The sequence below is a fragment of the Sminthopsis crassicaudata genome, chromosome 3, assembly GCF_048593235.1.
Source record: "Sminthopsis crassicaudata isolate SCR6 chromosome 3, ASM4859323v1, whole genome shotgun sequence".
NCBI lineage: Eukaryota > Metazoa > Chordata > Mammalia > Dasyuromorphia > Dasyuridae > Sminthopsis > Sminthopsis crassicaudata.
In genome coordinates, this window is record NC_133619.1 from 319,554,108 (window position 1) to 319,580,494 (window position 26,387).

The following is a 26,387-nucleotide window of genomic DNA, read 5'->3' on the forward strand; positions in this document are numbered from 1 at the left end:
TCCTTAGTTCTGGATTGACCCTCATCCAAATCTGAAGTAACTGGTCAAGTTAAAGGGGCAGGAAGTACTTAAGAATCCGTTTTTAGACTATCACAAACATTTCCTTAACTGTTGGTACTTTTTATAAACCCCAAATCTTGAGCAATAACCAAATGAACATTTTATTGGAGGGGCCGAATCAATTGTGTCATTCATGCTATTAAGAAAAAGAAGTTGCAGCTAGAAAGTTTGCTGATTTTCCATGAAGAAACATAAAAGAATTCAGTTGGAATAGGTTTTAATATGCTTTCAAAGGCAATGAAAAACATCATTTCATAAGATTCTTTGACACCTCATATTGAAGTACTACTCAAAATGTTTACTGCTAAAAAACAAACCACCATGAGGATAATTCTAGTTTATAATCAAGCATTTGTTACAGAGATAAAAGAGGTAAACAAATCCCAAAAATAATTCATTAAAACACTCCCAAAAAATCCACAAAAACTTTGATTCTCAGTAACTGAAATGCTAAAGGTGAGCAAAGGGAGGAATAGCAAAAAAATTATACACAGCGTAGGAAAAAGAAAAGCAAAGCCCAAAGATTTGAAAATTATGAGTTAAAGCAAAATAAGCAACAAATAACACTGTACAAAATAAAAAACTGACACTACCTCAAGACAGAAATGCTTGGCTACTGATATAAAATAGCTGTGTGTATATGTAGACACACATACATCCTCTGCTAATTTGTTAAAATCAAGATTAAACAATATCAAACTAGAATGGGAAAAAAAAAAACATATGGCATATAATTGAAGCAGTTTAAATAAATTGCTAGTGGAGAAAAATAGAAAATGGATAAAAGGAGATATACACTGACAAGGACAATTGTTATTTCCTAACAGAGTTAAACATGTAAATCAATAACCCTGCTGAGGAGATCAAAAGCATCTAGAAACTTTCTGATAATAGAACACTTGATCCTTGCCAAGCATAAAAATCTGAAATTCAGGGATATCACTGGCTTAGGATTTAAGTCTACTTTAGGATCTCATAGGAAATGATAACTGAATAATATCATCTTAAAATACTACTTGGAAAAACAAATTTATAGGAAGTCTAATTAGAGACACAATTAAGATCAATAAGAGGATAGTAAAAGAATGAAATTGGTGTGGATACATCCAGCCATTCTGGAGAACAATTTGGAACTATGCTCAAAAAGGTATCAAACTGTGTATACCTTTTGACCCAGCAGTGTTGCTACTGGGTTTGTATCCCAAAGAGATCTTAAAGAAGGGAAAGGGACCTGTATGTGCAAGAATGTTTGTGGCGGCCAGAAACTGGAAGCTGAGTGGATGCCCATCAATTGGAGAATGGCTGAACATATTGTGATATATGAGTATTATGGAATATTATTGTTCTATAAGAAATGACCAACAAGATAATTTCAGGAAGGAGGCCTGGAGAGACTTACATGAACTGATGCTGAGTGAAATGAGCAGGACCAGGAAATCATTGTATAATTCAACAATACTATATGATGATCAATTCTGATGGATGTGGCCATCTTCAACAATGAGATGAACCAAATCAGTTCCAATAAAGCAGTAATGAACTGAACCAGCTACACCTAGCAAAAGAACTCTAGGAGATGATTATGAACCACTACATAGAATTCCTAATCCCTCTATTTTTGTCTGCCTGCAATTTGGATTTCCTTCACAGGCTAATTGTATACTATTTCAAAGTCCGATTCTTTCTGTACAGCAAAACAACTGTTTGGACATATATACGTATGCTGTATTTAATTTATACTCTTAATATATTTAATATGTATTGGTCAACCTGCCATCTGGGGGCAGGGAGGGGAAAAATTAGAACAAAAAGTTTGGCAATTGTCAATGTTGTAAAATTACCCATGCATATATCTGGTAAATAAAAGCTATTAAAATAAAATTTTTTAAAAATGAAATTGGCAGGAAAACAGACAAAAATATCAATAACTTCCTTGTATCACATATGAATTTTAAGGTCATAGTTCCTGAAATGCTATCAATTAAACCAATAAATAAAGCACTAAGTTAAATGGTGGGGATACAAAGAAAAAAAGGCAACTAGTCCGTACTGTCAAGGAATTCACATTCTAATGAGGAAGACACAGATGGAAGTTATTAAGCAGCAAGTCCAACAGAAAGAGTACTACAGTAGCAAATCAGATGGTAATCTTTTCTTTGATGTCATTTCCAACTAATAAAATAACATCAGTCGAAGCATTAAATAGGGCTAAGGACTTTGGTGACAAAAACTGTCTTGAGTCTTTGGTTACTGGCTAGAGCAACAAGAACAGTAGTTGCCAGGCTGCATCTCCTCTGGGGGGTGGGGGAGAGGGTTGTTTCCCAGGATGATGGCTGAGTTAGAAGCACTGGTATTCCCAAGTCTCTTGGGTTTAGGTCTTTTGCTGTCTTCATCAGGCTTTCAGAGGAGCAAGCAGTCAAGGTAGTTGTGGTGGCCTGACTTGTGTAAAATCTGCTGCCTCCAGTCTCTCTCAAGACACTCTAAAGCTTCATTGAGGCTGCCTGTCTCATAGATGACAGTTGGTGAGGATGGCTGGCCCCTTCCCCTTAGGAGCTGACTCCCCAGGGGAATAACTGTGAACATTGGGTTGGAAGCAGGAGCAGTGATATGGGTGTGCTGTTACTCCCAAAGCTCTTGTGCCTATTTGCAAGGAAGGACAAATGGCACTAAAGAAAATCATTCAGGAAGAATGGTTGCCTTCAACCTTATATACAGAGAACTCTGCTAGAGAAGACAACTGGAAGGACAATAAAAGATCAATTTTCAGCATACTTAACTGAAAGACATGTTTGGGAGGAAAATGATAATGTCCATCAAAACAGTTCCAGTTAATCAATGATGAACAGAAACAGCTACACCCAGAGAAGGAACATTGGGAATTGAGTGTAAAATGTTTGCACTATTGTCTTTCTACCTAGATTACTTATACCTTCAGAATCCAATTCTTACCATGCAACAAGAAATTTCGTTTTACACATATATATTGTATCTAGGATATACTGTAACACATTTAACACATATGAGATTGCCTGTCATCTAGGGGAGGGAGGGGAAAATTTGGAAAAGTGAATACAAGGGATAATGTAAAAAAAAAAAAAAATTACCCATGTATATGTACTGTCAAAAAATTTTATAATTATAAATTTAAAAAAAGAGAGAGAAATAACTACCAATCAATATAATCCACCTTTCCCAATTTTTATAAAATATTGCACACTCTTAAATGAAATTTATAATTACTCAAGACAAAAGTAATGTACAAGGCTAGAAAGCCACATACATAGGAAGAACCAAATTCACTATATAAATAACCTGTTCAGGAACTATAAAGAATATACCTATACTCCACAATGGGGCAAGAATTATTTCTGCATGGTATTACCACTTATCCCATTTTCTGATAAGATATTTTCTTATTTCTTTTACATATTGCCTCAAATTCTCAAAGCTATTTATTTCTTCAATTTAAGAGATATAACAAGCATTTTCACAAAGAATCACATGTTCCTAATGTCATATATATGAAACTGTACAATCCTCCTTGATCTTTTAAATTCTAGAATATGCTGAAGTATTTAAATTGTTACATAGGAAAAAGGAGTGGGCTTTTAAAGTGTGTGATTTATGCTTAAATTAAGAATATAATTCATTTGCTAACAATTATTTAGTAGGTCCTTCAATTTGCTCTATTCTTAACTAACACTTGCACATTTGGTTTTTTCCCCAATGAAAAATTTCTCTATGCAATACTGTGTAGTGTCAACTAATTCAAAATATGCACTAATTGGAGCCTTACGAGCTGTTGCACAAACAATTTCATATGAAGTATCACTCGCTAGCGAGTGATACTAGCATTCTCCTATCAGTTATATTAATCAATGGATCTTTTACTGTAAAAACACTTTCAACTACCCAAGAAAACTGATGACTGATTATTATAACATGACCTTTAGCCATAATATGATACATCTCCACACTAGCAGAAACCAATCGAGCACCCTTCGACCTAACTGAAGGGTTATATCAGGACCAAGAGACTGGTTCTAATTAGGCTCCATAGTTAAATAACTCTGTGACCTACTGCATGGTACAACTTCTCTTTATCTCACTTTCCTTAGTATAATGGTCAGTCTCCTTTTAACTTAACATTCTATGGCATAAGAAAAACTGAGTTATAATGAAAGAGTAGCAGCAAAGAGAGCAGCCATAATGATTTGGCTCTGAAACTCTAAGAATATAAAAAGTAGCATGAAGATTACAGAGGATCTGTTTTGTTTTTAGAAAACTTGTCTGTATCTATGGCAGTTTCTGTCCTGAAGAGCAGTCTTATGTCAGCTTCAGGACAACCTCAGAAAAACATTATATACATAAAGTACTGATTTATGAAATTATCAAAAACCAAAAACACAATTTACAGTTACAAGATTGTAAAATCTAACAACTTTGAAAGAACTCAGATGAATGCAATGTTCAACCATTAGACCAAAAAATTAAAGGGGATGAAAGCTACCTAATTCATAAGAGAAGAGTAATGGACTCAATTCAACTCAAGATTATTCACGATAAGTTACTTTTTTTTTTTTCTTTTCGTTCCATTTTCTTTATTTCATGGGCACCTGTGTTACAATGAAAAGAGCACTGAACCACAAAAAACTGGGGTTGAGTCAATCAGCAAGTCATAACCTTGGCCTAAATTTTGTGTTACATGGAGATAATATATGCATTCTCAGTGTTGGTACAAGAATCAAAATGCAATTGTATATAAAACAGTAAACAAATATCACTTGTTATCAATATTATTATTTCTTAAGGAAATGAAGTCCCAGAAGCTAAGTAACTGGCCTAAGATCACACAAAAATTAGAAGCAGAGTAAATATTCTAATAGCAGTGTACAAACTGGACTAAAAAGAGCTATGGAGAAGGGATGGGAATCAAGGTGGCTAATTCTAAGTTGAAAAGTGGAAAGGCCCAATAGACAAGTAGTATCAAACCCAAATAGAAAAGGGGGCCACTAACTTTCACACAAGGATCTGTGTGCTGCATATTGACTGACAGAAAAGTATACATTTATCTATTTCCCTTTCTTAATCACACTAACACATTAAAACCAGAATAATATCTATTTCAGGTTACACTTGGGAGTATTGTGGCCATAATGCTATTCCCAGCTACACATTTGCCACTTCTGCAGCAGGAGATCCAGAATCTAGGATCAGAATGCATAGAGAGGCATAAAATGTAGGGATGCAAGTTATCAGCAGAGATGAATACCAGTTAAATATTGCTTTAGTGCCTACTGTGGTCTATCAGTTATAAAGCCAAACCTTGGGATTTCTATCTACCCCACCAGGGCTCATTTAGGAGTAAAAGAATCCTAGATGAGAGGCTGGGGGAAGACTCAAAATTAACCAAGCATCAAATGAAGAGTTTTAAATCAAATCCTTGATTTCTAAAGAGAAAAAGTAATTAAAATAGAAGTGACTAAAAAGATTAGCCAAAATTCAATGATCTTCAGATATAAGATGATGAGAACCTAGAAAAAAGCACAATAGGACTTGTAATTACTAGGAAAACTGAACAAGTTTTGAAATTATAAAGGAAAAGCTGCCAGAAAAAAATTTGAAAATATATCAAAGAATGTCCATAATGAAAGAGAATAAGGGACAAATGTCTGCTTACACTTCTCAAAATGGCAGGGATTGTGACACAAAGGCAACTTGGTCAAAGTTGAAAGACAAATATTAGAAGATTGTTTTTTGTTTCATAGTAACAATTCCAAGATAAACTTGGAAGCAAAATTTGGGATCATTAAGCAAAAAAAAATAAAAAATAAAAGCTATACAACAAGCTGGATAAGCCAGATAGTTTTAGATTTAAGCCTCGCTTTAGACATATACTAGTAGCCAGATTGTAGGCAAGTCACTTAACCTCTGTTCCACACAATCTCCCTAAGACTAAATTATCAGAACTGTCAATCTGCATTACAGGAGTTTCCTAAACCAATAAAATCCCAGTCTGATTTAAAATAAAAGCAAAAAACAAACTATATTGGTGTTGTTAACCACCTCCCCCAAAAGGATCCACTGAGCAGTATACTTTGAAAACAAATTAGTATTATGTATATTTTATTTCCATTTATTTTAGTTTACATTTTTGTAATGGCCCAAGATCATGAGTTGTAGTAGTCATGTAACCCTGGAAATCTATTATATAATTCAGAAATTAGAATTTTCTTAGTGTTATAGATTATTTATCGAAAAGGATCTACAAAGATCTTAAAAGCTCTTAACTCAGGGTTACAGATGAGTATTGGACTTCACAATACCATTACTTCTTAGTAAATGGTGAAGGACATTACACTTCATGACAAATATTGATATATAAATACCAGTAAGTTAACTTTACTACTTGGTAAATGGTGAATCAGATTGTTCTTCATAGTAAACAGATGTATAAGTACCAAGTCCAAACAAAGTTCTTTATAAGGAATGCTTTGTTATATCTTGCATATATAATACTGTAGGCACTTAAGTTTGATGTAATACACCTAAACAATCTGAAATGACAGACTAAAATGACCTATGAAAGCAATACAACTTTATTTTATTCAAATTCAATTACAATTATGCAAACTAAGATTTATTTTTAAATAAGTAACAAGTAATTTTATCATTAATTTTTGTTTTGTTTTTAACACTAGTAATATTAAGCAGAAATAACTTTTCTTTCTTTTTCTTTTTTTTTTTGGCAGAGGCAATTGGGGTTAAATGAGTTGCCCAGGGTCACACAGCTAGGAAGTGTTAAGTGTCTGAGGCTGGATTTAAACTCAGGTCCTCTTTTGACTTCAAGGGCCAGTGCTCTAACCACTATGCCATCTAGCTGCCCCTAAGAAATAACTTTTACAAGAAATTTTAGTTCTAAGCAACTTGTTGAAAAAATTTTCAGTCCCCTAAGATTGTAACAACACTCAAAGAATGATTCTGAAGCTTTAAAATCTCTTACATGTGAGGCTTTTCTTAAATATGTACTATAGTTGACTATATTTCTATCTGGAAAAAAGCCAATCAACATAAACATAACTTTTTTTAATTCAAAAAAATGTTAAGTTGTTATAGAAGAGGCTGAGATCCTTTCCTTATTAACAAAGTCAACATACTCTATTTAACTGGATAATATTTTCCCAACTTTGTCCTTCTCCCTTTTCTACTTACTGGCAGATGGAAAAATAAAGTATTTGTCCTGCTTGATCTGATTTCACATTCCCTGGTTGTATCTACTATTCTGATAAAGGATAATAATCTGCAAGTCACTCAAAGGTGTTAAAATAATATTTCCTCATTTGGAGCTTAAACATTGAATGCTCAAGTTATTATAAAAACATATCAAGTATTTATGGCATGTTAAATGCTTGTTATAAATAACAACAACAATAAATTCCCTGACCCGAATTGAATTTATTTTATACTTATTAGGTGCACATATGATGTACAGTGCACTGTGCTAGGCACTAAGTATACAAAGATAAATATGACAGGCTAGCCTCAAGAAGCTTATAATCTAATCAATTAAGACAAAAACATACACACAGTTAAAAATGTAAGTACAGAGGATGAACCAAATACCACAATATGCCATCAAAGGCACAGATCAGAAATTAGTAACAAAGTCACCTGGGTCCAACAAGATCTCTTCCTCCAGATTACAATCTGACTTGGTGTAGATTTCCCTTCTTAAACTGGTTCTACTCTATATATGGTCTAATAACTGAATGTGTGTTGGGGGGAGAGGAAAAGTAGAGGATGTCACAAAATTACAATTATCAGTTAGTGTTTTATTTATTTATAATGCAGTATAGTGTATTTATACCTATTTAATATACCTATATACCCAGGATCACATAAAAATTTCTCAAGGAAAAAAAGAGGTCACAAGTGGAAAAAGTTTAATAAGTCCTGCACTAGGTGACTAAAACTATTTCAGACTCAATTCCTTTAATAGGCCTAAAGAAAGCAATTTTGAATTTTCCTCCTCTATCTTCTTAACTTTCTTTTTCCCTCTGTCCCTTTCCCTTCCCCCCATTTAACAACTCCAGGTTTAATTCAGTTAGCCACATTAAATTAAATAGGCAACAACATAGCCAGCTAGGTTTGAAACCTACCCAAGCCATTCAAGAAAAAAAAAAAAAGATCTGATCCCCAAGTAGATCAAAACCAGATTTGAGACTAGTTCTAAAAAGACATTATAGAAATAAACATGCATTACCAATAAGGTATCTATCACTAGATATTCTATCAACTAGAGTAAGTAGCATAAGAAAAACAAGTGATTAGTTGCTACTGTGCTTGATACTCTATTAATAGCCATCCTTCAATCACTAGAATGGTATTTAAACAAGAAAGAGCTTACTATAGCTTAGTGTAGCTACCTAGAGTAAAAAAAAAAAAAAAAACAAGTAGTACAAAAATGTTTAGAGCAGCTCTTAGTAGTGTCAAGGAATTGGAAATCTAGTGGCTGAACAAGTTGTGATATATGAATGCAATGGAAAACTATTGTGCTATTAGAAATGATGAGCAGGCAAATTTCAGAAAAGCCTGGAAAGACTTACATAAATTCCTGCTAAGGTGAAATGAGTAAAAGAGAAGAATACTGGACACCAGTAACAGCAATATTTTGACAGATTTTGTTGTTCTCAGCAATTCCAAAAGACTCATGATTAACAATACTATTCACATCTGGAGAAAGAACTATAATGTTTAAAAGCAGATAGAAGCATATATACTATTTTCACTTCATTTTTCTTTCCTATGGTTTTTCTCTTTTGTTCAGATTCTTCTTTCACAACACAACTAATGTGGAAATCTTTAATATGATTGTACATGTTTAACCTATATCAGATTACTTGCCATCTTTGGGAGAGGAGGGTACAAGGAAGACAAAAATAGAATTCAAAATCTTATAAAAGTTGAAAACTATCTCTACATGTAACTGGAACAAATAAAACATTATTGAGGAAAATAAATGGTTTAGCATAACATATATTTTTGTCTATGTTAATAGCTGTACTATTTTCTTTGTCTTTTTTATTTTTGTTACTTGCATTTATGCCTTCAACTAAGGACCAATTTAATTTCAATTTACTTAAACCCATCTTCACTGAGATTGAAGGGCAAATCAATGGCCATCTGCTTTTTTGGTTTTGACCAATCCACCCTTTTCATCATCAAGGAATCACAGATCTTTATGTTTACCTATTGCATATTCCCTTGCTTAAAATTAATTTCAAGAAGAAAACAAAATAGGTAAAGTCATTTTAATACAACAAAAATTATGTAAGAGATAATGTGATACAATGGGGGAAAAAATGGCTTTGGCGTCAGAGGACTTAGACCCAACTTCTGCCTCTGACTTACCTGTGTAGTCTTGGGCAAATCACTTCTAGGCTCCAGTATTGTCATTGGCAAAATGAGACCAGATCCAGACCTCAGAGATCTCTTCTAGCTCTAGATTTATGATCCCATGACAAAATTCAAAGATAACATATACCGTCCAGGAAATAAGCTGCCCCATAAAGTGGAATGATATAACAGTAAGACTGTATCCAAAGCAATCCCAATAGACTTTGGACAGAAAATGCCATCTACATCCAGAAAAAGAACTATGGAGACTGAATGTAAATCAACACATACCATGTTCAGTTTTGTTTTATTTTTCCTCCTCTCCCCTGGTGTTTCCCTTTTGTGCTGATTTTTCTCTCTTAACATGATTCATGTATTCATACACACAATATGTATTAAAAGTAAATAAAAACAAAAAACGGTAAGACTGTAACACTTGTGGGTACTAAAGTATGAAACAAGCTAGTGATGTTCATGTATTTTACTTATAATATTCACCTTATCTCCCTAGATTACTTTGAATTTGATTCACTCACTTGAACTATTTGATCTGATTTAATTGATTTCAGTAGTGTCATATACTGTACACTGTCTCCTAAGAGACATTAGATTATTCAATCTTCAAGCAGTAGAAATAACAAAATCATGGCGGCAACAGCAAAAATTATGTCAGACTTTAAGTGCTCAGCACATACAATTCCTTTCTCATGAGCAAAATCTGGATGTATCATTTAACAAATAAAGATAACCTCCCCAAATATGCCAAAGGAATAGAATTAACTGAAATACTCTCCCACCTTACTTGTCCAAGCATTTGTTATCTCTCTCCCTCGAATGTCCCCCCCATAAAAATCAAAATAAAAAGCAAGTCACTTGCCTTTCACTAGTCTCATCTATAAACGACCTGGATTATACAATTTCTAAAGTCTTTTCCACTCACACTCCTACAATCCAATCCTTAAATTTAGTAGAGATGAAGCATAGTTTCAGTACTTTATGGATGCCCCTAAAATTAGGGTAAAAAAACTCAAGCGAGTAAGTTTTCTTAAAGACGTCCAAAAAATATGTTTCTTCATATTTACTTTGCGATAAAACAAATGAACTTTATAACTTTTGCTCCTCTCCACCAACTATGTATATTCCGAAAGTTAAAGCTGAATGAGACAAGAAAATTAGCTCTCTCTGCATATGAAAAGTGATAAGCATGAACATATGATAAAGCACTTGCTTAGCTTTTGCTAACAATGTAAATTTTCTTTATCTGTCCAGTTTTCATTAGACAAGTCTATGTGAAAATTATAATCATATTCTTTTAAAAGCTAACATGTAAATCTCTGCTTTAACTAGCTTTTAACAATTTTTCCCATAAAGAAGTTTTAGATTTCATGACATAATACTACTCTTAGATTTCAATGAAATGCAATAAGGGATAGAAGAAAAATTAATATTCTTCTCTATACCCCACTATACTCCATCTACCCAACTCTCAAAACTGAAATTTCCTGAGAATGATCCAGCAGGGGTCAACAGCCCTATATAGTAAAATAGATTTTCAGCCACACTAAGACAAGGAAAAGAAGCTACAAGAGCTATTATCTATTTATGAACACTAGAATGGACAAAAAAAAGGAGTCATATATATGTCCAAGAAAAAAATAAAGATAGCTACCATACTAATGCACCTTAGTTAGATGAGTGCCAAATATTGAACTATTTATTATTCTCTCCAGTCTTTTCTGTTTATCCTTTTCTCAAATACCTATTTCGGAATATTTCCTAAAAGGGGAGGAGGAAGACCTTTTTCACAAAACATTTTCTTCAACTTCACTACAGGGTTTAGGCATATGGAGATCACATTTATGTCACTTCGTATTTAGGAATTGTGGTCTGCACTGAATTAAACCACATACTTCAAAAAGTTTTTCTAGGACTTCCATCTAGGTTATTGAAACAGCAACACGAAGGTGGACACATATGCTGACCTGCATTTCTGTATATTTTGTTTGGGGTGGTATTAGAAGATGGCAACTATGTTCCAAAAAGTTTACTATTAAATCTTAAGATTTTTTAATTACAATTCACCAATATTCAAGTGAACTCTCAATCTAGTCTTTCTCCCCTTAGCCAGTTTTATAAATGTTTTTGTAAAATAGACCCAAACACAAGAACATGATGTCTAAGTGATAGAAAGGAGACACTCATTTAATTTTTCATGTTAGTAATCTGAAAATTCAGTCCAAATTCAGTCAAACTTACTTCTTAAGTCTGAAGAGAGGAAAAAGAAACACAGTTTTTGTTCTAGTAAAAAATAAAGTATGTTCTGCTTGAAGAAGTCTCTGATGGCATTAAAGTTCTTTCATGAGGAATAAAATGTGCAAAGGTGAAAATAATATTCTTATTTTGGCTTCAAATAGCATAGGCAAAAGGGTCAGGCACAAAGATAAGTAAACTCACAAATACTACAAAGATACCCATCTCTTTTATTGTATCCAAAACAAAACATCTATTTAACAGCATGTTTTGAAAATAAATAACACTGCTTCTTAGGTAGGGCATAGCATATCGGGTTGGTTTGGGTGAATTATCACACCTCTTTTCAATAAGTTATATTATTTCAATTCCTTTTACTAGAATTATCACTGAAATTCCACCATTGCTGAATCCCCATATGCATATTGGCAGAAGCTGTGCTATATAGATGTTATTTTACTCTTCATAAATAGTTAACACTAATAGCCAACTATATAGTCAGGTTGAAAGTTCCAGAAGTGAAATATTAGCTTAGGAAAGAACTGACTTAAAGTGACTAAGAGCTTTATGTATGAACTATTATTCCATTGGGTATATCAACTTTGGGGCATCTATCTGGTGCAACGGATAGTTTTGGTCCTGGAGGACCTGAGTTCAAATCCACTCCCTAACTGTTCGAACCCTGGGAAAGCCACTCAAACTTATTTGCCTCCATTTCCTTACCTGTACAATGAGCTGGTGAAGGAAATGGCAAACCAACAGCTAGGTGACTCAATAGATAGAGCACTGGGCCTAGAATCAGGAAGACTTGAGTTCAAATAAGGCTTCAAACACTCACCTTGGGCAAATCACTTAACTAATGTGCTTTTATCCAATGGAGAAGAAAATGACAAACCATTCCAGTATGTTCGCCAAGAATACCCACATGGGGACCATAAAGAGAAAAGATGGAAACAACAAAACAGATTTGTAGCACAGGTTGCATTCAACATTTTTCCAGAACTAGGGTTGGGTGATAGGTTGCTAAGAAAGGGCACAGATGAAGTGGAAGAGAAAGGAAAGTATTAGAAAGTGTATGCAGTATATGTGTTTATCAAGATTGAGCACAAATTTGACATACGAAAATCTAAGAATCTTGAAGTACTTCTCCTATGTACTTATTTAATGGGAGACACTTTTGTTAAAGACTGGATATTTCAGATATGTAAAGTCTTACTCTATGTAAAACTGTAGACATTATTCCTTTTAAGCAATTAAAAATTTTTTTTGGCATTATTCCTAAGAAGCTCCTAAAAGAGCACATTTTGACATTGAATTTAGTATCAAAGGACTTTGGTTCACATCCCCACTGTTACTACTTGGTGGGACTTTGGGGTGAAATCATTTAAGGTCCATAGGGCCTTAGTTCAAGTACTATCTCTTTCCAGTTAGTACCCAATTACTACTTGAAAGCAGAAACTGTTTCATTTTTTTCTCTAATTCCCAACCCCCAATACTGCAGGATTATAACAAGCTCTTGTTGAATTAAATGCCATCAATCAACAAGCATTTTTTTAAGTAGCTATTATCCACCAGAAAGGTAAGTGATGTTTGAGATTTGGACATACAGATAATATTGAAATATTAAAAGAGTTTGTAAGAATGGGAAAGAGAACACAAACACATACACAAAAGCAGCACTGGTAGCTAGAAGAAATCCGGTAACCAAGGTTGGACTAAATCAGGGCATCTTAAACTGGGATTCTACAAATAAATAGATCTATTTCAAAGGATCTGTGAATTTTGTTGGGTATAAAAAAAAAAAAAATCTTTATTTTTACTAACCTCTAAATTTAGGGTTTCCATCAATTATGTTTATGCAACAAACTTTATTCTGAAGGGGACCAAACTGCCAAAGAGGTCCATGACACACAAAAAATTTTAGAACATAAAGCAGGTGATTTTTCAGATTCCCCCTCTCCTGGTATAAATCTATGATCCTAAATGGAAAAACAAGAAAAATTTACAGAATGAAAGATTTGGAGTCAAGAGTTCATATCCTTTTTCTGAAAGACAATTTTTCTAGGTCTACTTGCTCATCTAAAAAATGACAAAGTTGAACTAGAAGGCCAAGATCTGTTCCAGCTCTCAATATAAGATACTATGATATTAATCAAAATAAGATTGATGACCATACATGGTTCCTTAGTTACTCAATGAACTACTTAAAGGAAATTCAAGTGCCAAAGAATATCCAAGTTCACCACCTTTCCCATATTTTTCATGCTAATTAGTGGTTCCCAAGTAATTTTTAAAAACACCTTTTGGGATAAAAGACATTAATAGTCCCACTTTACCTTCCAGTTCTTTCGTTAAATTTTCATGGGCAACAATAAATGTGCAGTTAAGCCAACTCAAAGACAAAGTTGCTAGATCAATCATAACAGTTAACAGCTTTAAAGTTTGAAAAATGTTTTAAATCTATTTCACCTCATCTGACCTCTTGCTGAAGACACTGACAACAGCAGGAGTCAGACGTAGAAGACGTAGAAATTTCTGTCTGGACAATATTTTTTTTTAATTATTATAAAAGTTGATTAGAAGTCAATATATTACCATCATAACCACAATTTTAGAATTAAAATTTTTAAAAAGAAAAAAGTGTAACAAAACTAAAGCTAAATAAAATCACCTAAACTTTTGATAATCCCACGTTAAAGGTTATTAATCATCCCAACCATAAATTTTGACTAGCCTGCTTCTATTACAAAAAAAGAAGAAAGTTTAGTAACTCATCTTAACTGTGAACAACTCATCTTAACTGTGAACAATCTGCTTAATTACTATCCAAAAACCATAGGTCCACAACTTTAAACGGAAAAATGAGAACAAATTTTCATTTTACTAAAGTCTATTTGAGGATTTTATTTCCAAAGGACTTCACTCAACAATTTAAAATTTTAAACCTCTTCTAGATACAAGTATATTCTGGTTTATCTTATTTTTTGAAATAGCCAGAGCAATCAGGATGTTTTAATCTGGATGAAGGAAAAAGAAACATTTTGTCCAAGTGCAATTACTGGAGCTATCGCAGGTCCGGACGCAAGAAACTCCCGAGTTCGAAGTTTGCTTCGTGCCCAGACAAAGCCGGTGTCCAGCCCGCGTCCGGTACGCGTCAGCTAAGTGGTCAGACCCAGCGAGAGGGAAGAGCTCCACCTACTGAAGCGCCCGCTCCACTTCCTCAAGCACTTGGCACTCCTCCTCCGACTCCGGGCTCTCCTCCCCCCGTTCGCCAGACACCCGAATCTCCGGTCAAACCACGAGCTCCCCTTACTGTCCAACTTCTTTACCGGGTGGGCCATTTCCCACAACTGCCTCTCGGCTCCCCGAGTCTGGACACACACGGGGCGGCAACGCCGGCCGTTCCAGGGCCCACAACGAGAAAGTGGCCCCGCTTTGGTCACTCGTTCCCTCCCCAGAAGAGCTCCCTCTGCTCCCGGGACGCCCCCTCAACGCACCCCCGAGGGCCTTAACCCAGGCCCAGGCCCTGCTCTCTGCCTCGGCCTCTAGTCTCCCTTCGCCCCGCGCCCGGGGTTCCTTTGGCCGCTGGGACCAGGCCTCCTTCCCCGCCATAGAGGCTGCCTCCCTCAGGCCAGAGGCAGAGCGAAGCATGTCTCGCACTCGCCACTCTCCTCTTCCACCTGGCCGTCGTCCCACCCAAGGGTTGCCGGGTGCCCCTGCCTCACCCTTTCATCTTCCCCGCCTGCCGTGGCCGTCTTTACCACCGATCCCGCCGCCGTCGCCGCCGCCGCGCCCCGTGCCCGGGAGCGACCCTACTCCACACACCGGCCTCCGCCTCCTCAGCCGTTGCCGCCACCGCCTCCGGGCTGGAGGCCGGGCACGATTCGCTAGGGACCACTGCGGCCTTAGAGGGCGTCTCAGGCCGCTGCCCTAGGGCTGGGGCTGCCGCCGCTCCTCCACATGTGCACACGGGGCCGCTCGCAGCGCTCCAGCCCGCCTGCCCGCCAGCCAGCCAAGACCCGCCGCCGCGCCGTCGTGACCTTTCACCCCGCCCCCTCCGCGCGCGCCGACGCGCACGCAGCTTCGCTGCTCCCTGCTCCTTTCGCTCGCTCACTCGCTCGCACGCTCGCCTTCCTCTCCCCGCCCCTGCCTAGATCTCTTAGGAAACCGTCCACCTCCTGGACCGTACCATCTGTCATCCCACCTTCCCTTTACCCCCTCTCACGAGTTTCATTGGATTGGCCCGCCGTGCTCAGAGCGGTAAAATCCGGATTTTTCTACCCCTTCCTCTACAGTTCCTACTTTCAGCTCCTGAGACTAGATCCAGCCAGCCCACCCCTGCTTTTCTCGGGCTTTTGGATTATTCCGCCTGCTTCTAGGGTGACCTTCGAACTTTATAATACCGAATGACTTATTTGTCTCTGTTCTTCCACTATAAGGTTATACTTAACGCGAAATAATGATCTTTTAAAAAAAGTTAATTAAAAACATTACATTCTGATACGATGCCTACTCCCAACCCTAGCCTTTTCGGTCACGTGGTCTGTGCACCCTCTAAGAACCGGGATTATTAAAACCAGAATCTGCGGGATGGAATCCCCGTCTCCATTTCCGTATATCGCAGAAAAACGTCATTTCCTTAGCAATACCCTTTAACCCCGTCCCCCATCGCTCTCAAATTGTATAAATGAAAAGCAGTTGTTTTCCTTTCCTTACAACATGTATGTTTCCGAACGACTAAAACAATAACAAGGAATCCATATACCGAGAAAATGACTTCCTAAAAACAATGCCAAATAAAAGAGAAATTCCCGAGATGCAATGCGCGGGGGGGGGGGCGGGTTGGGAGAAGGGGTGGGGCTTAGCGGAATCACTTGACTCGCGAGACCCCGCCCCCTCTGCTGCTGCTCTTAGAGTCGCCGAGGTCCGCAGTGACAGAGCTGAAGGGTTGCTTCTCCCTCGGCCCCTCGCCCGCTTCTCGGCAGCTCGCGCCGCAGTAGGTGAGCACCAGATGGAGAGAGGGAGGGAGGGAGGACGGACGAACGAGTGTGAAGTACAGGGCCTTGGCGAGGTCGGCACGGGAGGAAGAGGCCGTTCTGCACCTGCTTAGAGCTCATTTCTTAGCTGCTCAGTGAGACCTCCTCCCGTGGTCGCCGCAGCCCTGTTCGGGCCGGTCACGGCTTCGGGCTCTCCCCGGGGGCGGAGGCGAGCGCGGCCGGCCGTTATGACTCTTCGTTGGGGACCCGCAGACCCTTGGGAAAGTGAGACTGGCTGGGGCCCGGCCCTCCCGGCTAGCTCCATTCCGAGCTGCAGCTCTGCGGCTGGGCGGGGGGTGGGGTGGGGGGGAGATCTCCTAAGCTTACGGAGTCACCTGGTTCGGGGAGCGGCTGTCCTCGGCTTGGAGGCTGCATCCAAAAAGCATTTAGGTATTTTCAACTTCCCGAGCTACTGGGAAAGGCTGAAAGTGGGGTCTTTTGAAATGCAAATCTTTTATTTCCCTTCCTTGAAAACAGAAGATCATGGCACATTATGTGTGTTTACAGACATGTGTATGTATATACATAACTACACATATATGTATATATGTGACTACATGCGTATACGTGTATATGTATATTTACGTAAACATTAAACTGCATCCTTAAATAGGAGATAGTGATGCGTCAGTCCAGATGGGATGGGGAGGAGTTGAAGAACATGGTATTGCAGCATCTTGGTCTGTAGGAGGCCCCATGAAGTGGGTTGTCATTGATTCATCTTGGATCATAAAAGAAAGACAGTATTTGCTGGATCAAGGATTAGAATATAAATCAAATGTTTATTAAACAGTTCTTTATCCTAATTTTAGATGATATGACTATGTTTCTTCCTGTCCTTGTACCCTTCTGGTGTGTTGGTCTGTGTTTTTAAGTTCTTAGACATTTTTTACTGAATTGGTTTGAATTTTTTTTTTAACCCTCCTCCCTATATCCCTTCCCTATTTGATTCAGACCTTAGTAGCTCGTCCTAGACATTAAGAAACAATGATAAAGGAATCGGGCTCATTACTTTTTTTTTTTTTTGGTAATTTGTGGATAACCTCAGTCACCTTTCTTTTAAATTTCCTAGCTGTAAAATTCCAGATAACCTAACTAGGTTGTCAGGAGTGGTATTTTATAAAGCTACAGAAATTCAAAGTATTTTATTTACAAAACACAAGCCTCCGTCATTCCTGAACTACTAGGCATTTTGTACAGCTGTTGGTACTTACTGATACTTCAAATGAAATGTGTTATTCCCCAAACAGCACTGCCTTAGAGATGGGTATATTTTAGTTTGGGGATAAACTATGTCCATTATGCAAAACAAACTTAATACCTTTAGTTCCTCCTTCACAAACTGTGCTATGAAAATACTGATTTGATTTTCAAATTTAATAAGATTCCCTTTTCTTGTTATAACTATAATGACTGGATTAGTAAAGTCTAACATCTAAATGTAATTTAAGGACAGATGTTCAAAAAGAGAAAAATTGTATAAAATTTAGTTTGGGTAAATAATTTTATTAAATCCAAAAGAAGAAAAGATTTGCCATGTTGAATAATCAGGTTCCACAAGAAAGTTGAAAGGTCTGATTCAACCCTACTTTCCTTCAAGTTCCCACAAGTTTTCATTCTTTGTATTCTCTGTGCTGACGCATTGTTAGATTAGACCTATAATCTGAAAAGGAATCTTCCTTCACCAGGAATAGGCAGCTCTCAGCCAGAAGTATGTTTCAGGCACCATGCTAAGCATTGAGGATACAAAAAAAGAAGCAAAAGGCATTTGCTGCCCTCCAGGAACTCATAATGTAATGGAAGAGATGCCAAGCAAACAACTACATAGAAATAATCTGTATACAAGATAAATAGGAAATAATTGATGGAGGGTAGATACTAGAATTAAGAGTCTGGGAAATAAATACTTCGTATGGAGTATGGCATTTTAGTTGATTTAGTAGTTGATTATTGATTTAGTAGTGAAGGAAGTCATGAGGGTGAGCATGAGCATACCAGGCATTTGAGGAAAGCTAGAGAAACTATTGAGGAACTGAGAGATGGAATGTTTTGAGGAACAGCTAAAAAACTATTCTTAATGGATTAGAGTTCATTCATGAAGAGTGGTTACAGTTTAAGAAGACTAGAGTGGTAGAGGGAGGCTAGGTTTTGATAGGCTTTAAATGCCAAACAGAATTTTGTGTTTGATCTTTGAGGTGATTGGAGTTTGTTGAGTAGGCAGTGGCATGGTCAACCTTTACTTGGCAAGATTTACTTGGAGAACAGATTAAATTGGGGAAAAATATGTGATAGCCAAATCCACCAGCAGGCCATTATTGCAGTTGTCAGGTCTGAGATGTTAGGAGATCAAGACTTGCATTAGATTGGTGGTAAAGTCAGAGAAGAAATTATGTTGCAAAGGTGAAAGCAACTGACCTATGAGGAGTGGCAAGAGAAAATGATGAGCCCAATATGACACTTAGATTATGAGCAGGGCTGCATCACAGGGATAGGGAAATTTGAAAGGAGGAGTGTTTAGGGGGGAAATGATGAATTTAGTTGTAGATATGTTGAATTTAAGATATCTGCTGGACATTCAGTTCAAGATGTCTGAAAGGTAGTTGGAGATGACTCCAGATCAGTGGAGAAGGTCAGTCTGGATAAAAAAAAAGATGCTGCTTAAATCCATGGGAGCAGAGATCGTCCAAGGAAGCTAATATGGATGGGATTTTAGAGTTGCCTGGGATTCCAAAAGATTAAGTGACTTGACTGTACCCACATTGTCTATTAAGTATCATGAATAGAACTTAAACACAGGTGTTGTTCACTTTTAATAGCAGTCCCTCTATCCATTATGGCAAACTTCTTTTCAGCTTGCTGACTTGTACTGACAAGTGCCCTAACCTAACTTTTATAACTAAACTCCCCGAAGGTATGGAAAGAGCTCTTCTGATGTGTGCTAGAGATAGAACCTACCAATTAGAAAATCTCCTCTGACCTCTAAATAGAGGACAAAAAAAAAAAAAATGCAGGAAAGTATTACTTCATTGCCCAGTTGAATCTTCACCAAACAAGGATTGTTTCCTCAAGGTTTTTGAAAGATCTGAGCCAGTCCAGACTGAGACAAAAATAGTATTATCAGGAAAGCCATTTCAATCTGGCTGATATCATTAGCATTATATATAATGTTTGTTGTGTTAAATTTAATTAAAGAAGTAAGGGAAAAATTTTTAGTGTAAGAAACATGGCAGTAAAGAAAAGGGTAAATAATTATTCAATTTGGTTTCTTCAGCATTCCCAAATTGTATTGAACTTATGAAACTAGAGAAATCATTTTACATTCATTCTCACAAGCCTTTCTTGGAATAAACGCCTTCATCTCTACCACAGAATCCTTTTCTTACTGAGAAACAACTTGGGGGCCATTTATTCCCTGTATCTCTCCCTTCCACTAATAGAAAGTAAATTCCTTTGAAGGAAAGAGACAGAGAAAAGGAAAAGCTTTTTTTTTTCCTGTGTATCTCCAAAGACCTACTACAAAGGCCTTTGAAAAAAATTTTTTTAATCTTGTCTCAGATTTCATTGGTGTAGGGAATTTGTGGTAAATCAATTCCCCTTTCTACCAATGGAGATGAGTAGGTGGTCTGCAATTTAGAATATTAGGAAGTTGTCTTGCTTTTACTAGGTACTAAATTAATGTTAGTTTAATTGAATTAAATTGAAATATTTGAAGCAGGAAAGTAGCTGAGTGGTTACTTTCCAAAGATGACTATTAAAGGAGCTCATTCATTTATCTTCCACTTCTTCCCTCAAGTATTTGATTTGAATATTTGAAGATTCTTTATTGGGAAGGATATTATTAATGCATCATTAATTTGTTTTATTGAAGTTCTGTACCAAATAACCCATTCAAGAGGAACTGGTTTATTTGCCAAAACAGGGATTGCCCTAGCAAGTGAAAGCAGACTGCCAGCCTACTTCATATGAACAACTACCTAGTTTGTTTTTAAAGACTGGATCATATTGATCAGACTGAAAGTGCTGGAGCCAAGGTTATTCTGATCAACAGGAGCATTGACATGATCCATTCCCACCTGGGTATATTCAATCCTATAAGCAACCTGGTTCTTACTGCATTAATTATATAGAGTCCTAATTAAGGGCCTCTCTACATAAAAGTAGAATTTGCAACAGATTCCTAATCTTATGATTAGCCCACCTACTTTTGAGAACTCTTTGAGTTAAAGAGATCCACCCTCGGCCTCCAGGCTAGCAGAGATTCCAGGTGTGCAGCAGGTGTACACCACACACCAATTCATACAACTATTTTTATAAACCAGTATTTGTTACCTGAGCCCCTGAGGATATGGATACCTAAACCCCTTGGCTACAGGGTTTTGTATTGCTGACTGAAAGGTGCATTTCAGCTGATAAGCATTTTACTAGAAGTATTTAGATAGGTTAAAAAAAAAGCACACACACAAAATCTCTCTTCCAGTGAAATTCAGACTGGCCCAATTGTGATCCATGTGAGTAGTTTTCTGTGAGCCAATTCTATAAGAAGTGTTTGTTTTATTCATTATTATTGAAAGGATCTTGTATTTAAAAGTTTGTTACGTCTGAATCTTTGGGATTTAAATAGAGTTAGAAGATACTTTCTCCCTCCTTGATTTACAGATGAAGTAATTAGGAATTATCACTTGATCACATAGGTCATATACTAAATGTCAGGGTAAAAGAATTTGTTTAATATTTAAGAGATGAACTAGCAAGTATTGGGATTAATATTAACTAGTGCTAAAGATTTCCTATGTAAAGTACAGCTGTGCTGACTATCTTTGGGTGGGGTAGCTAGACTTGATTTTCTAGAAATATTGACTAGAGCCATCTACCATTTGTCTCCTTGTAATAAATAGCTTGCTTTGTAAAACAATTCATTGTCATTAAGGGTGTGGTCTGAAACAACCTGAATTTTTCTTTGTCATAAGTTAACTGGGATGAAACTATGCCCCAACTAAATTAGCTGGATTGTCCAAGTGCTTATAATTACCATACTTTTTCTAATTAACATTCAAAACACTTTCATTATGCAGTTTCTTAAGTTTTCACTACATTTCTGCAAAGTTAATTGTATGAGAATCCATTAAGTTATTTCTTACAATAACGGTTATCATATATGTGCTTTTTTTAAAAAATTGGTTCCAAAAATGTATAGAAACTAAAACAATTGCACATATAATTGGAGCATAAAACACCAAGAACTATTACCAGCTATTAGCTCACAAATATATAAGCTTCAACCTGAATTATTTTTAGAAAAAAAAAAATCTAAAATATATTGGGTCAGAACTTTCTGGAGTTTTGCTATTGATTTTAACTTATTATACTGTCAAATGTTGATTTGGCTATTCCACGAAACATTTTGAAAATCTACAATACTGTCTCTGCTACTGTTTGAAATAATGTAAGGAAATTAATCAAAAAACAAAATTTTCTACATATTCAAACAATAATAACCTCAGCAAAATATTTCAAATTACCAAGCCATTTATCTGAGAGAAGCAGATTGATAATCAATGGAAAGAACACATAGGACTTAAAATCAAGAAATCCCCTCTTGAATCCCAGCCATTTAAATGTGATATTAGACAATTCACTTTTAGCTCTGTAAGCATCATCTATTCATCTGTAAAAGGGAGAATACTATATTTGGGAATCAAATAAAATATAGTATGTGAAGCATTTTGCAAACTTTGAAATGTTGAAGTAATGTTGGTTACTATTACTTGGTAGTAGTGAGACATCTATACTGAAATATACTTGAAGCATTTTAGTGTTTTCTGAAGCTGAAAAATGGGCATGGTCTCCAAGGGAATTCATGGTCTTTAAGCTCTTATTAGTTTAATGTTTCCTTTAATACTGAGTGGAATTTGCGTTAAACCACTGGAGAAGGTAGAGAAGATTCATATGTTCATACATTCATAGATATGTTGGTGTGTTTTAATTCCCTGGTATGTGTTCATGCATTCATATGTATATTGATATGTTTTTTAAAACCTTTTTATCCTCAAAACCACCATATGAGTTAGACACATGAGAAAAATGAACTACTTGAACCCAAGTAGATTTTTCCATTTCCTGAAAAGGGATGAGTTTTTTGGGGATTGGGGGAAAGAGAGAGGGTTAGAAAACTGTTGAATTTAGATCAAATGTTAGTTTGAACTGTCACATGTTTGTGTTTCACTGTACTCCTGAGGAAAGTGTTAGTAATTTATTCTAGTAAAAGAGTGATTTTGTTACTATTCTCTTTAATGTTGGTACATTTTCAACAAACATTTATTAAGCATCTATCTACTCTGGTAGGCAAAAAAAAAGGGGGGGGGGAAGGGAACAACCAGCTCTTAAGGTCTTTATAGTAAGATAAGGAAATAAATAATAATAGATTAAAATAATATATTGGAGAGGGGATCCTGACAACTGAGCCTCAGAAAAGGCGTTGTGTAAAAATTGGCACCTAAATTGAGTCTTTCTTGAAACTGAGCAATTTAAAAATCTATCAGATAAGAACACTCCAGCTTTCTATAAGGGACTAGGGAAAGGAAGCTAGGTTTGGATTCAGCTGATCTAGGCAGATGAGCTTAGCACATCTCCATTGTTATTTATTTTGTTAAACATTTCTTCATTACTTTTTAACCCAGCAGTTTTACAGCTTTAAGATTTCTCCCAGCTATACATTGGATCCTGATATACTCAAGACATATGTGTGGATACATATTTGTATGTATGTATTCAGAATTTCTGGACACAGAGGCAGAGTATAGTATATATTTTCATAGTAATAAAATCTACCATTCATTGGCAAAATTATGGTCATATAAAGTATGATTAATAATCTCTAATCTTTTCTATAAATGCTTTGAAATGGTAAGTAACTACTGCAGTGTATGTGTTGAAAATTTTTTTCTATGTAGAATTTATTTCCTAGCTTGGACATATTCATTCCTAATAATGGAATATTTCAAAATTACTCTTTAGCCTTAGGAATATCCCTTTTTCACAATAAGCTAACTTTGATGAATAGTATTAAAATAAATATTGCAAGTACATCTAGACTACTTCATGTGGCCTAGATTTTTCCCAGATTTTTCTCTGTATTTGAATTTTGTATTTGAATCTATGTTTTTGCCTCTCTTTGGTCTCTCAGCTTTATATTATGTTTTTATGTTAGGACTCTACCACCATCCTCAAGAAAGTATAAGCTCCTTAAAGGCAGGAACTATCTTTTAAAAGTCTTCGTTCCCCAAGAATAACCTATTACATTTATGTTATGAGAACTTGAACTTTTATTGATATAAATTATTCACATTTTAAATGTTTTAAAATGACCACAGTCTTATTATTTTATAGTCATAACTTTTATGAAATCAATATGCAGCTATCAGACTAATTTTCCCTATGTATCACTTTCATCATATCACTCCTCTTCCAGGATTTCTAAAATAATAGCTGGCATTTGGTGTGGTCTTTTAAAGGTGACAAAATGCTTTTGTATAGTATCTCGTTTGATCCTCAAAACATCCTAATCAGGTTTGTACAAGTATTATACCCATTTTATACATGAAATAAGAGACACACAGGTAGCAAAAGGCAGCGAATCTAGCATTCTTTTAATTGTACCAGGCATTTGATTTCCTAGATTTCCAGACTGTAATTTACTCCCAGAAAATTGATCTAGTGCTACTCGCTTATATTTTCCAACACGTAGCATCTTTCCCAATGACCTGCTTTATTCACTTGTCCCATGTCCAGACTGTAGGCCCATGCTATTGATTTCCTAATTCTATGTGTCTCAAATGTCTTCTTTCTTTTCCTCTGTCTCCAAATTCTCTTCATTTTTCTAACTACAATTCTGCTTCATGTCCCCAAGAAGTATTTTGGCTACAGCAACCTTCTCTTTAACAGGTGCCATGCATTGAGAATTAGAAAATGTCCAAGTCAAAAAAGAATTTTGAACTGATTTTTTACACAGGAAGAAACTGAGGTACCCAGAGGCAGTTGGAGATCACTATTGATAAAGGCACTATCTTTGCCTCCAAAGGCAAAGGAGATAGACCTTGTTTGATTCTTCTTTCAAATTGTCATTAACTGTGTGACCTCAGAAGTCTTTGGACCCTGTCTGCTTCATCTCCTTATCTATGAATTCAGGGCTTAGTCTCAATAGCCTCCAAGGCTTCTTCTAGCACTAAACTTTCCAACTAAGCCTTTCCAACTTGCTCTAATTTTTCCATTTATAAAAGATAATCGTTCCATTGATGAGAATACAGATTAATTGGGAATGTTGAATAATGTTTGTTAAATTTCAAATCTTTTTTTTTTTCCCAACAAATAATGTAAAATTACATAAAAAATTTAAACACTGCCTATTGAGAGGCAAATAAGTGCCGGGAGTTGCCCCTGATACATAATGACCTTATAATTTTGCCTTTCTCCTTGAGATTCCAAGTTGTAGGGAAGAGGTGGACATTCTTTAAGTGAGGGCATTTTCTCTTTGGATTAAGCTCCCTGTTACTAAAGAAATTCCAGTTTTAGTCCTCCATATTGATACATCTCATTTAATTAATTTGGAATATCACATCAATGTCTGTTTCTTAAGTTCCTTTAACTTAGATAACTTAGACAACTATGTTAGGAGCTACAGAGTAGAGTAGAATAAGAAAGCCTTTTTTTTTGCATTATGGAGCTTACTGTCTTGTTGGAGAGAAGACTGAAAAGATAGCTAATTAGGCCAAATCACTGTCCCTATCACATGTCCTTCACTAGTTTTCACTGGCTTTTCAGAGTGTAGATTGCACAGTGCCTGGTAGTTACAAAGTGTGAGAGCTCTAGACCTAGTTAAATCTGACTTAAGACTGGCTGCATGATCATGGGTGAGACATTTAACTGTGGTCCACCTCAGTTTCTCCAACTCTAAAATAAGAATAGCATCTCCTAGAGTTGTTGTGAAGATCAGATAAGCTATTTGTAAAGCCTTTAGTGTGGTGCCAGACACTGTTGATCTTCTATAAATGCTATTATTATAATTATGAAACATAGATTAAGTTATAAAATTTAGTCTGGGGAAACAGACACATAAATAGTGCTACAAGGTAACAGACACTATTTCCTACATGTATATGGGTAATTTTTCAACATTGATCCTTGCAAAACCTTCTGTTCCAGATTTTCCCCTCCTTCCCCTATATGGCAGAGAGTCTAATACATGTTAAATAGGTTAGAATATATGTTAAATCCAACATGTATACATATTTACATAGTTATCTTGCACAAGAAAAATCGGATTTAGAAAGAAAAAAAAAACAGAAGGAAATAAAAAAATGCAAGCAAACAATAATAGAAAGTGAAAATGCTATGTTGTGGGCCACACTGAGTTCCCATACTCTCTGAGTGTAGATGGCTCTCTTCATTACTGAACAATTGGAACTGGTTTGAATCATCTCATTGTTGAAGAGAGCCCCGTCCATCAGAATTGACCATCGTAACATCTTGTTGCTGTGTATAATGATGTCCTGGTTCTGCTCATTTCACTTAGCATCAGTTCATATAGGTCTCTCTAGGCCTCTCTGACATCATCCTGCTGGTTGTTTTGTTACAGAACAATAATATCCC

At 36.2% G+C, this 26,387-nt stretch overlaps 2 protein-coding genes across 4 annotated transcripts in view; one reads left to right on the forward strand and one right to left on the reverse strand.

Annotated features, from left to right (window-relative positions):
* NAA50 (N-alpha-acetyltransferase 50, NatE catalytic subunit) overlaps positions 1-15,852 on the reverse strand; it is a 32,542-nt gene extending 16,690 nt beyond the window's left edge. For 2 of the 3 annotated variants that reach the window (XR_012488073.1, XM_074301222.1), the window contains exon 1: positions 15,432-15,852. Coding sequence is in view for 2 of the 3 variants with exons in the window: in XM_074301222.1 (XP_074157323.1) it covers positions 15,432-15,439 (8 nt within the window). In the remaining variant the exon portion in view is untranslated. The remainder of the gene's footprint in view (positions 1-15,431) is intronic. The other variant, XM_074301224.1, reaches the window with a different exon arrangement.
* Positions 15,853-16,582: 730 nt separating this feature from the next.
* Positions 16,583-26,387, forward strand: part of ATP6V1A (ATPase H+ transporting V1 subunit A) — a 43,423-nt gene continuing 33,618 nt past the window's right edge. Inside the window, exon 1 of the mRNA XM_074301219.1 lies at positions 16,583-16,706. The gene's annotated coding sequence lies outside the window, so the exon portion shown is untranslated. The remainder of the gene's footprint in view (positions 16,707-26,387) is intronic.